Raw genomic sequence first — 13,622 nt, 5'->3', positions numbered from 1 at the left:
TTGGCCATGAATGCAAAGTTTATTAGTGGGCTGTGGGAAGCACGGCTCATACTGTATGTACACCTTCCTCCGTCAGACTGAAGAGCCAAGTACTGATTACGTTTTGGCTCTTACAAAACAAGTCCAGTGAGGCAGTCCCACGCCTGGTTCTGAAAACACAAAAGAGGCTGACGTAAAAACCAAACCGGCCTGCACTAATCCCCAACTCAGGTGGTCTGCGGCTCAAAAAGGAGAATCTGTGTTTTCATGGGGGGGGGGGGGGGTGGAGGGTGACCTTACCTGCCTCCCTGCAGAAAGAAGGTCTGAATCACTCCTGTAAGAAGAACCACAACTCAAGTCTTCCTTGTCACTTCTTACTTTGAATCAAGAGTTTGAAGTTGAAGTGGGAATGTGATCTTACCATTTGAGATGGGGGTGTAGGGTCTGCTTGCTCAGTAGGAGTTGCTGTCAAAACAAAACAACAAAATAAGTTTAATTCAAGACTTTTTGCAAATTACTCTAAGGCCTGGTTCCAAATCCCTTTGAATTTACCTTCAGTGGAGTCAACGACTTGGGAGCTCTCTTCAGGTTCTTCAACATTTTGCTCCTCCACGTTGGTGTCTCTGCTGCTGTCACTTGCATCCTTGGAAGAGTTTTCTTCTTCCTCTTTGATCACCACTGGGCCCCCTTCCTCAAGGTGGGTCTCCTCGGACAAATCTATTTCTGGTATGTCCCTTCCCTCTTCCACCTGTATCTCGTCCACATCTAGCACCTCAGGCCCCACTTCACCGCCCTCCTCTAAATCGTGCATGTCGTGGTCATCACCAGTGTCATCCATGTCAGTTGTGGCTAATTCAGACTCAGGCTCAGAATCGCTGCTGGTCTTCTTGTTGTTTTCACCCACCTCAGAACTTGACTCTGATAACACAAAGTGCCACAATTTAAAACTTTGACATCACGTCTCAATGTAGGATGGGGTGAAGTTGTCATTTTAGAATAAAACAGCAGCTGACCTGATTGTAACTCGGCTGAATCTAGAGATTTAGGCAATTCCACAGACTCTGATGATTCAGCAAACTCTGGTGTTTCTGCAGACTCTGGTGATTCGGCAAACTGTAGTGTTTCGAAGGACTCTGGTGTGTCTACGGGCTCAAGTGTGTCTACGGACTCTGGGGATTCAGCAGACTCTAATGGTTCTATGGAATGTAATGTTTCTACGGACTCTGGTGATTCAGCAGACTCTGGTGTTTCTATGGACTCTGGTGATTCAGCAGACTCTGGTGTTTCTATGGACTCTGGTGATTCAGCAGACTCTGGTGTTTCTACGGATTCTGGTGATTCATCTGACTCTGGTTTGTCTGCAGACTCTGGTGATGCCGCAGACTCTGGTGATTCTGAGGAGTCTTCTGTTTCCACAGACTCTGGTGATTCTGCATACTCTGGAACTGTCCAAAAAGTGTTTTTTTTTTGGAAATGAGAACATCTGTTTTCTTTGTAGCAATCCTGAACTGACTGACTGAACAAGGCACACTACCTGAATCTGGAGAGTCCAATACACCTGTGAACATGACACTTTGTCAAGTCCCCCAACACAACACAACACAACAGGCTACATGACTATTGACAATTTTGAAGAATCAGACCACCTTGTAGTTCCACTTGGTTGTCCTCAACAGTCAGTTGTGCTGACAGACAGAAGTAAATGATAAATGGGTTGTACTTGTATAGCAATTTTCTACCTTCAAGGTACTACAAGCGCTTTGACACTATTTCCACATTCACCCGTTCACACACAAATTCACACACTGATGGCGGGAGCTGCCATGCAAGGTCCTAAGCACGACCAATCAGGCGCAAGGGTGAAATGTCTTGCTCAAGGACACAACGGACGTGACGAGGTTGGTAGAAGGTGGGGATCGAACCAGGAACCTGGGTTCCTGGCACCGACACTCTCCCAACCACGCCACGCCGTCCCCCGTGTGGATTACTCAAGTGAAGGATATGACAACTTAACCACGACAAGGTCACACCTTACCTACAGCTTCTTCTTGGGAGTGGTCAACACCTGGGGACAGAAATGGTCTTTGATAATGAAACATTCTCCGAGTAAGGGTGGTACATGCTCGTCTTTACCTGGGGAATCTGATGTGTCGTGTGAGTCAGGAGCTAAAACGAAGGAGTAAATAAAGAGGGACAATACGTTTGAACAAAACACACCAGCAAGACGATTTTTTCTTAAAGAAAACTAAAATGACAAACATGGAACTGTGGGACTTTTGACTTTGCTATGTTTTTGAAAGATGCAGCAGCGGTATTCAATGATTGATTCATCTTACCTCTGGGCTGGTGAAATCTGCTACTCTGGCAGCTTGCCATCCAAAGGTTTTTTTTATATCGGGTCTAAAGGCTGGCTTATGTAGTCCAGGATTGGACCCCCAAGTTCCCTGCCCTTACCATGAATTGATGAAGGTGGACCCCGACTTAAACAAGTTGAAAAACTTATTGGGGTGTTACCATTTAGTGGTCAATTGTAGGGAATATGTACTGTACTGTGCAATACACTAATACAAGTTTCAATCAATCAATCAATCAAAAGCCTTTGGCCGCCGCCCAGCTTGCACTGCACCCGACCTCTATGGACCTTCCCATGAGTGGTGAGCCCTTTGGAGAAGGGATCCCCGTTGCCTCTATAAGGTACGGTGCCTGGTCGGGCCCCATGGGGACAGGGCCGGCACCAGGCACTCGCTTTTGTGCATGGCTCCAGAGGGGGGCCCTGGTGACCTGTGTCCGGGCGAGGAAAATCGGAGTCCTTTTTTTGTACATGTACTCCAAGACTGCAGAAACTATGTCGATGGCTGATTTGAACCTAACATGGTTGAAGCGTGTTGTAATAAGCTAAAGCGTTTAGCCAAACAGTTGAAGCTAACCCAAAGGATGACCCCAATAACAACCTCCTTAAAACCACTGCTAGACTGCTGGACTGGATATTTACAAATAAATCAGACTGTGTTAACAAAATGTATAGATTCATATCCGGTTTATCCGACCATCATATACGCAGGTCTCCAGGAAACTCTCTAAGACGCGGTGTAAGAAGCAAAATAAAAAGGCCTTCACATCAAGCCTTAGAAACAAAACTACAGGAGAGAAAAGCAGAAATATCAAAAGAGGGAATAGTAAGATGAGACGGAAGTGCACTGGGAGAGAGCACACCCAACTTAACCCAACTTAAGCTGTACATCAAGCAAGGATGGAAAAGGAATCCACTTCAAAAATGTGTCTCCTCAGTTTACTGAGTGTTGTTCAAAGGAAAGGTCATGTAACACACTGGTAAACATGTGTCTCCTCAGTTTACTGAGCGTTGTTCAAAGGAAAGGTCATGTAACACACTGGTAAACATGTGTCTCCTCAGTTTACTGAGTGTTGTTCAAAGGAAAGGTCATGTAACACACTGGTAAACATGTGTCTCCTCAGTTTACTGAGTGTTGTTCAAAGGAAAGGTCATGTAACACACTGGTAAACATGTGTCTCCTCAGTTTACTGAGCGTTGTTCAAAGGAAAGGTCATGTAACACACTGGTAAACATGTGTCTCCTCAGTTTACTGAGTGTTGTTCAAAGGAAAGGTCATGTAACACACTGGTAAAAATGTGTCTCCTCAGTTTACTGAGTGTTGTTCAAAGGAAAGGTCATGTAACACACTGGTAAACATGTGTCTCCTCAGTTTACTGAGTGTTGTTCAAAGGAAAGGTCATGTAACACACTGGTAAACATGTGTCTCCTCAGTTTACTGAGTGTTGTTCAAAGGAAAGGTCATGTAACACACTGGTAAACATGTGTCTCCTCAGTTTACTGAGCGTTGTTCAAAGGAAAGGTCATGTAACACACTGGTAAACATGTGTCTCCTCAGTTTACTGAGTGTTGTTCAAAGGAAAGGTCATGTAACACACTGGTAAACATGTGTCTCCTCAGTTTACTGAGTGTTGTTCAAAGGAAAGGTCATGTAACACACTGGTAAACATGTGTCTCCTCAGTTTACTGAGTGTTGTTCGAAGGAAAGGTCATGTAACACACTGGTAAACATGTGTCTCCTCAGTTTACTGAGTGTTGTTCGAAGGAAAGGTCATGTAACACACTGGTAAACATGTGTCTCCTCAGTTTACTGAGTGTTGTTCAAAGGAAAGGTCATGTAACACACTGGTAAACATGTGTCTCCTCAGTTTACTGAGCGTTGTTCAAAGGAAAGGTCATGTAACACACTGGTAAACATGTGTCTCCTCAGTTTACTGAGTGTTGTTCAAAGGAAAGGTCATGTAACACACTGGTAAACATGTGTCTCCTCAGTTTACTGAGCGTTGTTCAAAGGAAAGGTCAGGTAACACACTGGTAAACATGTGTCTCCTCAGTTTACTGAGCGTTGTTCAAAGGAAAGGTCATGTAACACACTTGTAAACATGTGTCTCCTCAGTTTACTGAGTGTTGTTCAAAGGAAAGGTCATGTAACACACTGGTAAACATGTGTCTCCTCAGTTTACTGAGTGTTGTTCAAAGGAAAGGTCATGTAACACACTGGTAAACATGTGTCTCCTCAGTTTACTGAGCGTTGTTCAAAGGAAAGGTCATGTAACACACTGGTAAAAATGGGTCTCCTCAGTTTACTGAGTGTTGTTCAAAGGAAAGGTCATGTAACACACTGGTAAACATGTGTCTCCTCAGTTTACTGAGTGTTGTTCAAAGGAAAGGTCATGTAACACACTGGTAAACATGTGTCTCCTCAGTTTACTGAGTGTTGTTCAAAGGAAAGGTCATGTAACACACTGGTAAACATGTGTCTCCTCAGTTTACTGAGTGTTGTTCAAAGGAAAGGTCATGTAACACACTGGTAAACATGTGTCTCCTCAGTTTACTGAGCGTTGTTCAAAGGAAAGGTCATGTAACACACTGGTAAACATGTGTCTCCTCAGTTTACTGAGTGTTGTTCAAAGGAAAGGTCATGTAACACACTGGTAAACATGTGTCTCCTCAGTTTACTGAGTGTTGTTCAAAGGAAAGGTCATGTAACACACTGGTAAACATGTGTCTCCTCAGTTTACTGAGCGTTGTTCAAAGGAAAGGTCATGTAACACACTGGTAAACATGTGTCTCCTCAGTTTACTGAGTGTTGTTCAAAGGAAAGGTCATGTAACACACTGGTAAACATGTGTCTCCTCAGTTTACTGAGCGTTGTTCAAAGGAAAGGTCATGTAACACACTGGTAAAAATGGGTCTCCTCAGTTTACTGAGTGTTGTTCAAAGGAAAGGTCATGTAACACACTGGTAAACATGTGTCTCCTCAGTTTACTGAGTGTTGTTCAAAGGAAAGGTCATGTAACACACTGGTAAAAATGTGTCTCCTCAGTTTACTGAGTGTTGTTCAAAGGAAAGGTCATGTAACACACTGGTAAACATGTGTCTCCTCAGTTTACTGAGTGTTGTTCAAAGGAAAGGTCATGTAACACACTGGTAAACATGTGTCTCCTCAGTTTACTGAGTGTTGTTCAAAGGAAAGGTCATGTAACACACTGGTAAACATGTGTCTCCTCAGTTTACTGAGTGTTGTTCAAAGGAAAGGTCATGTAACACACTGGTAAACATGTGTCTCCTCAGTTTACTGAGTGTTGTTCAAAGGAAAGGTCATGTAACACACTGGTAAAAATGTGTCTCCTCAGTTTACTGAGTGTTGTTCAAAGGAAAGGTCATGTAACACACTGGTAAACATGTGTCTCCTCAGTTTACTGAGTGTTGTTCAAAGGAAAGGTCATGTAACACACTGGTAAACATGTGTCTCCTCAGTTTACTGAGTGTTGTTCAAAGGAAAGGTCATGTAACACACTGGTAAACATGTGTCTCCTCAGTTTACTGAGTGTTGTTCAAAGGAAAGGTCATGTAACACACTGGTAAACATGTGTCTCCTCAGTTTACTGAGTGTTGTTCAAAGGAAAGGTCATGTAACACACTGGTAAACATGTGTCTCCTCAGTTTACTGAGTGTTGTTCAAAGGAAAGGTCATGTAACACACTGGTAAAAACATTATTCCTTGTATCAAGACAAACATATTCATTTGCTGTACGAGCTGTCGGGGGAATTTCCAATGAAGATAAAACATCATGTTGGTTATTGTCTGCTGCTTCTGCATCAAAGATGATTTGGAGTCAGCATGTGTGAGTCGAGTGCTTCTCAAATGCTTTATCTTCAGCAAGAAAAACATGTTTCCATATCATCAAGTCGTGAGCCAAATGTTGAAATCATTCAAGTTGATTTTACAGAAAAATAGCAGAGTAGACTTGTCTTGTTCATCGCTGTGACTTGGACTCAATCTTGTTTTGTCAGCAGAAAAATGGCTACAGCTAAAGCATCTGCTTTTGTTTCCAGAAAAAATAGTCACATTTCTGTATTTGTTTTCAGAAAGATGGCTGAAAATATGGGGTTTTGTTGCCCCATTTAGATTTCTTTAAAACTATATTTCCATGTCTGTGCTGAGTCCTCCTCCAACTTGTTAGTCGCTTTGCCTTTTGCTAAAATACTCACTAATAGTCACTAGAAAAATGGCTACAAATATTTGCTTTTGTTGCCACAATTTGATTTTTTTCTCCCTAAACTTTTTTTTCTTCCATGCACAGATGTGACTGAAAATGACACCCAATCCACTTTTATGTCGCGACCCAGCAGTTGGGAAGCACTGGTCAACTGTATAACAGTTACTGTAATATTTCCATGTCTGGAGCAGCGGAGTGCAGGAAGAGGTGAGGGAGAGATGGAAGTTGATGAGCAAGAGCAGAACTGAGTTGACTATCAATAGCTGTGTTTTTATCAGCTGTTTAGATGTGCATCTAGATGTATCGCATCGGAAAAATGATGATGGAAACGCTGTGATTGGCATCAAAATCCCCTGATTCACACAAAATGAAATTCGCTGGCTATGGCCGAGTTTTGGTTGATTGGGAAGGGATGGAAACTGCTGCATGCCAATCGAGTGTGACCGAGCCACTTTCACCCCGACTGGGAGTGGGAGGGACTACAGGGATATGGCTGCCATCAGATCCCAGAGTCATGTACTGATAGCAGACCAAGGTAGAAGCAGAAACGGATGGAGGACTATGTAGTGGACTCTAGTTGTGGGGCAGTGAGTGACCAAGGTCATGCAGACAAACTGAAAACCAACTTGTATCTACCTTGCCTTGACAGGATGGTTGCTGAGATGGATCAGCGGTTTTCATCTCTCAACAGCCAAGTTCTAAAGGTCTTCAGGCCTGTAATCCAGGATCTGACCACTTCCTCTGTGAGGAGGACCTCAGGGGTCTGGCAGATCATTACAATGTTGATCTAAAACCTGAAGAGCTGTTAGTGGCCCAAAAACTATCTGGCCAGAGAGCAGGAAAGCCGTCCAATCACAGACATGCAAAGTGTTTTCAGCTGCCTGGATCAAGTCATGTTCCAGACCTTGACGCAGGTCATTCAGACCTCTCTGACCATCCCAGTGTCCAGCTGCAGTTGTGAAGGTGTGCTGGATCAAGTCATGTTCCAGACCTTGACACAGGTCATTCAGACCTCTCTGACCATCCCAGTGTCCAGCTGCAGTTGTGAAGGTGTGCTGGATCAAGTCATGTTCCAGACCTTGACACAGGTCATTCAGACCTCTCTGACCATCCCAGTGTCCAGCTGCAGTTGTGAAGGTGTGCTGGATCAAGTCATGTTCCAGACCTTGACACAGGTCATTCAGACCTCTCTGACCATCCCAGTGTCCAGCTGCAGTTGTGAAGGTGTGCTGGATCAAGTCATGTTCCAGACCTTGACACAGGTCATTCAGACCTCTCTGACCATCCCAGTGTCCAGCTGCAGTTGTGAAGGTGTGCTGGATCAAGTCATGTTCCAGACCTTGACACAGGTCATTCAGACCTCTGACCATCCCAGTGTCCAGCTGCAGTTGTGAAGGTGTGCTGGATCAAGTCATGTTCCAGACCTTGACACAGGTCATTCAGATCTCTCTGACCATCCCAGTGTCCAGCTGCAGTTGTGAAGGTGTGCTGGATCAAGTCATGTTCCAGACCTTGACACAGGTCATTCAGACCTCTCTGACCATCCCAGTGTCCAGCTGCAGTTGTGAAGGTGTGCTGTATCAAGTCATGTTCCAGACCTTGACACAGGTCATTCAGACCTCTCTGACCATCCCAGTGTCCAGCTGCAGTTGTGAAGGTGTGCTGGATCAAGTCATGTTCCAGACCTTGACACAGGTCATTCAGACCTCTGACCATCCCAGTGTCCAGCTGCAGTTGTGAAGGTGTGCTGGATCAAGTCATGTTCCAGACCTTGACACAGGTCATTCAGACCTCTGACCATCCCAGTGTCCAGCTGCAGTTGTGAAGGTGTGCTGGATCAAGTCATGTTCCAGACCTTGACACAGGTCATTCAGACCTCTGACCATCCCAGTGTCCAGCTGCAGTTGTGAAGGTGTGCTGGATCAAGTCATGTTCCAGACCTTGACACAGGTCATTCAGATCTCTCTGACCATCCCAGTGTCCAGCTGCAGTTGTGAAGGTGTGCTGGATCAAGTCATGTTCCAGACCTTGACACAGGTCATTCAGACCTCTCTGACCATCCCAGTGTCCAGCTGCAGTTGTGAAGGTGTGCTGGATCAAGTCATGTTCCAGACCTTGACACAGGTCATTCAGACCTCTGACCATCCCAGTGTCCAGCTGCAGTTGTGAAGGTGTGCTGGATCAAGTCATGTTCCAGACCTTGACACAGGTCATTCAGATCTCTCTGACCATCCCAGTGTCCAGCTGCAGTTGTGAAGGTGTGCTGGATCAAGTCATGTTCCAGACCTTGACACAGGTCATTCAGACCTCTCTGACCATCCCAGTGTCCAGCTGCAGTTGTGAAGGTGTGCTGTATCAAGTCATGTTCCAGACCTTGACACAGGTCATTCAGACCTCTCTGACCATCCCAGTGTCCAGCTGCAGTTGTGAAGGTGTGCTGGATCAAGTCATGTTCCAGACCTTGACACAGGTCATTCAGACCTCTGACCATCCCAGTGTCCAGCTGCAGTTGTGAAGGTGTGCTGGATCAAGTCATGTTCCAGACCTTGACACAGGTCATTCAGACCTCTGACCATCCCAGTGTCCAGCTGCAGTTGTGAAGGTGTGCTGGATCAAGTCATGTTCCAGACCTTGACACAGGTCATTCAGACCTCTGACCATCCCAGTGTCCAGCTGCAGTTGTGAAGGTGTGCTGGATCAAGTCATGTTCCAGACCTTGACACAGGTCATTCAGATCTCTCTGACCATCCCAGTGTCCAGCTGCAGTTGTGAAGGTGTGCTGGATCAAGTCATGTTCCAGACCTTGACACAGGTCATTCAGACCTCTCTGACCATCCCAGTGTCCAGCTGCAGTTGTGAAGGTGTGCTGGATCAAGTCATGTTCCAGACCTTGACACAGGTCATTCAGACCTCTCTGACCATCCCAGTGTCCAGCTGCAGTTGTGAAGGTGTGCTGGATCAAGTCATGTTCCAGACCTTGACACAGGTCATTCAGACCTCTCTGACCATCCCAGTGTCCAGCTGCAGTTGTGAAGGTGTGCTGGATCAAGTCATGTTCCAGACCTTGACACAGGTCATTCAGACCTCTCTGACCATCCCAGTGTCCAGCTGCAGTTGTGAAGGTGTGCTGGATCAAGTCATGTTCCAGACCTTGACACAGGTCATTCAGACCTCTGACCATCCCAGTGTCCAGCTGCAGTTGTGAAGGTGTGCTGGATCAAGTCATGTTCCAGACCTTGACACAGGTCATTCAGATCTCTCTGACCATCCCAGTGTCCAGCTGCAGTTGTGAAGGTGTGCTGGATCAAGTCATGTTCCAGACCTTGACACAGGTCATTCAGACCTCTCTGACCATCCCAGTGTCCAGCTGCAGTTGTGAAGGTGTGCTGTATCAAGTCATGTTCCAGACCTTGACACAGGTCATTCAGACCTCTCTGACCATCCCAGTGTCCAGCTGCAGTTGTGAAGGTGTGCTGGATCAAGTCATGTTCCAGACCTTGACACAGGTCATTCAGACCTCTGACCATCCCAGTGTCCAGCTGCAGTTGTGAAGGTGTGCTGGATCAAGTCATGTTCCAGACCTTGACACAGGTCATTCAGACCTCTGACCATCCCAGTGTCCAGCTGCAGTTGTGAAGGTGTGCTGGATCAAGTCATGTTCCAGACCTTGACACAGGTCATTCAGACCTCTGACCATCCCAGTGTCCAGCTGCAGTTGTGAAGGTGTGCTGGATCAAGTCATGTTCCAGACCTTGACACAGGTCATTCAGATCTCTCTGACCATCCCAGTGTCCAGCTGCAGTTGTGAAGGTGTGCTGGATCAAGTCATGTTCCAGACCTTGACACAGGTCATTCAGACCTCTCTGACCATCCCAGTGTCCAGCTGCAGTTGTGAAGGTGTGCTGGATCAAGTCATGTTCCAGACCTTGACACAGGTCATTCAGATCTCTCTGACCATCCCAGTGTCCAGCTGCAGTTGTGAAGGTGTGCTGGATCAAGTCATGTTCCAGACCTTGACACAGGTCATTCAGACCTCTCTGACCATCCCAGTGTCCAGCTGCAGTTGTGAAGGTGTGCTGGATCAAGTCATGTTCCAGACCTTGACACAGGTCATTCAGATCTCTCTGACCATCCCAGTGTCCAGCTGCAGTTGTGAAGGTGTGCTGGATCAAGTCATGTTCCAGACCTTGACACAGGTCATTCAGACCTCTCTGACCATCCCAGTGTCCAGCTGCAGTTGTGAAGGTGTGCTGGATCAAGTCATGTTCCAGACCTTGACACAGGTCATTCAGATCTCTCTGACCATCCCAGTGTCCAGCTGCAGTTGTGAAGGTGTGCTGGATCAAGTCATGTTCCAGACCTTGACACAGGTCATTCAGACCTCTCTGACCATCCCAGTGTCCAGCTGCAGTTGTGAAGGTGTGCTGGATCAAGTCATGTTCCAGACCTTGACACAGGTCATTCAGACCTCTGACCATCCCAGTGTCCAGCTGCAGTTGTGAAGGTGTGCTGGATCAAGTCATGTTCCAGACCTTGACACAGGTCATTCAGACCTCTGACCATCCCAGTGTCCAGCTGCAGTTGTGAAGGTGTGCTGGATCAAGTCATGTTCCAGACCTTGACACAGGTCATTCAGACCTCTGACCATCCCAGTGTCCAGCTGCAGTTGTGAAGGTGTGCTGGATCAAGTCATGTTCCAGACCTTGACACAGGTCATTCAGACCTCTGACCATCCCAGTGTCCAGCTGCAGTTGTGAAGGTGTGCTGGATCAAGTCATGTTCCAGACCTTGACACAGGTCATTCAGACCTCTGACCATCCCAGTGTCCAGCTGCAGTTGTGAAGGTGTGCTGAGAAGCCTCCACACTTGGCTGAGAAGCACAATGAGGCAGGATAGACTTCAGCATCTTGCCATCATGTCAGTTGAGAGGGAAGAACTCTCCAAGTCAAGTCAGAGTCAAGTGATTGACCACTTTGCAGAAATGAAAAGGAGACGTTAGAGTTTACTTCTCAGAAAATGATTCCCTGAACAGACACACAACAGTTGTTCATTTATTCTACTACTGTGGCTTTATTGTTTTGTGTATATTTGATAGTTTTGTGTATCTGAAATAGGATTCGCCACATTGCCAGAAATGGAACTTAAATAATATAAAAGAACCCAGAGATGTAGGGCTGCTTTATGTTTTCTTTTACTTTTGTAAATGTTAAATTTGCAGATGATTACTCCAATAAATATTTCCAAAAGATTCATTGCTCTTCCTTTTTGCTTTTACCAGTAGCAGTTTAGAAGTCTGGAGTAAAAAAGTGCACAAGTAGGTCAAATGCATGAGTTCATTTCAGGTGGTTCTTCAAAGATCCATACAACATCATCTGATATGATTTCAGAGTTTAAAGCACTATTTATGTCTTTTTTATGATAAATAATTGGCTAAAAATGTTTTTGCTTGTGCGCTTTGCACACTCACATTCATTATTTGTGCCCCAGGTGTGCCCCAGTCCAGTATTAGGTCTAGTGACGCCCCTGCTATTGACCGTTGATGTGTTTACTTTGTAAAGAAGTAAACAGTCTTAAAGGAATATAACCTGACAAACTCCATGTCGGGCCCCTGAGACTTTGGGCTCTCTAAAGTGTGGCCCTCTTCAAGAAATAGTCCTGTGTGGTTTCTCTACATAAACATGATGCAGTTTTCAACAATCCTACAAAACATCAACATTTAGATGTCGGGCCCCTGAGACTTTGGCCTCTCTAAAGTGTGGCCCTCTTCATGAAATAGTCCTGTGTGGTTTCTCTACATAAACATGATGCAGTTTTCAACAATCCTACAAAACATCAACATTTAGATGTCGGGCCCCTGAGACTTTGGCCTCTCTAAAGTGTGGCCCTCTTCATGAAATAGTCCTGTGTGGTTTCTCTACATAAACATGATGCAGTTTTCAACAATCCTACAAAACATCAACATTTAGATGTCGGGCTCCTGAGACTTTGGCCTCTCTAAAGTGTGGCCCTCTTCATGAAATAGTCCTGTGTGGTTTCTCTACATAAACATGATGCAGTTTTCAACAATCCTACAAAACATCAACATTTAGATGTCGGGCCCCTGAGACTTTGGCCTCTCTAAAGTGTGGCCCTCTTCAAGAAATAGTCCTGTGTGGTTTCTCTACATAAACATGATGCAGTTTTCAACAATCCTACAAAACATCAACATTTAGATGTCGGGCCCCTGAGACTTTGGCCTCTCTAAAGTGTGGCCCTCTTCATGAAATAGTCCTGTGTGGTTTCTCTACATAAACATGATGCAGTTTTCAACAATCCTACAAAACATCAACATTTAGATGTCGGGCCCCTGAGACTTTGGCCTCTCTAAAGTGTGGCCCTCTTCATGAAATAGTCCTGTGTGGTTTCTCTACATAAACATGATGCAGTTTTCAACAATCCTACAAAACATCAACATTTAGATGTCGGGCCCCTGAGACTTTGGCCTCTCTAAAGTGTGGCCCTCTTCATGAAATAGTCCTGTGTGGTTTCTCTACATAAACATGATGCAGTTTTCAACAATCCTACAAAACATCAACATTTAGATGTCGGGCTCCTGAGACTTTGGCCTCTCTAAAGTGTGGCCCTCTTCATGAAATAGTCCTGTGTGGTTTCTCTACATAAACATGATGCAGTTTTCAACAATCCTACAAAACATCAACATTTAGATGTCGGGCCACTGAGACTTTGGCCTCTCTAAAGTGTGGCCCTCTTCAAGAAATAGTCCTGTGTGGTTTCTCTACATAAACATGATGCAGTTTTCAACAATCCTACAAAACATCAACATTTAGATGTCGGGCCCCTGAGACTTTGGCCTCTCTAAAGTGTGGCCCTCTTCATGAAATAGTCCTGTGTGGTTTCTCTACATAAACATGATGCAGTTTTCAACAATCCTACAAAACATCAACATTTAGATGTCGGGCTCCTGAGACTTTGGCCTCTCTAAAGTGTGGCCCTCTTCATGAAATAGTCCTGTGTGGTTTCTCTACATAAACATGATGCAGTTTTCAACAATCCTACAAAACATCAACATT

At 45.2% G+C, this 13,622-nt stretch overlaps 1 protein-coding gene across 5 annotated transcripts in view; it reads right to left on the bottom strand.

Moving 5' to 3' along the window:
- The window catches only part of LOC133550672 (testis-specific gene A8 protein-like), a 68,795-nt gene continuing 55,173 nt past the window's right edge, over positions 1 to 13,622 (bottom strand). For 2 of the 5 annotated variants that reach the window (XM_061896619.1, XM_061896621.1), the window contains 9 exons: positions 2,113 to 2,145; positions 2,015 to 2,044; positions 1,626 to 1,664; positions 1,514 to 1,537; positions 993 to 1,424; positions 532 to 897; positions 401 to 444; positions 280 to 313; positions 1 to 149 (listed from right to left, as the gene is read on the bottom strand). In XM_061896619.1, coding sequence (XP_061752603.1) covers positions 308 to 313; positions 401 to 444; positions 532 to 897; positions 993 to 1,424; positions 1,514 to 1,537; positions 1,626 to 1,664; positions 2,015 to 2,044; positions 2,113 to 2,145 — 974 coding nt within the window. In that variant the 3' untranslated portion in view covers positions 1 to 149; positions 280 to 307. Of the gene's footprint in view, positions 168 to 279; positions 314 to 400; positions 445 to 531; positions 898 to 992; positions 1,425 to 1,513; positions 1,538 to 1,625; positions 1,665 to 2,014; positions 2,045 to 2,112; positions 2,146 to 13,622 lie in introns of all 5 variants that reach the window. The other 3 variants (XM_061896622.1, XM_061896624.1, XM_061896620.1) reach the window with 2 other exon arrangements.

This window comes from Nerophis ophidion, linkage group LG04 (genome assembly GCF_033978795.1).
Source record: "Nerophis ophidion isolate RoL-2023_Sa linkage group LG04, RoL_Noph_v1.0, whole genome shotgun sequence".
NCBI lineage: Eukaryota > Metazoa > Chordata > Actinopteri > Syngnathiformes > Syngnathidae > Nerophis > Nerophis ophidion.
The sequence above is the reverse complement of the archived record's forward strand: the minus strand, read 5'-3'. Positions and strand labels throughout refer to the sequence as shown.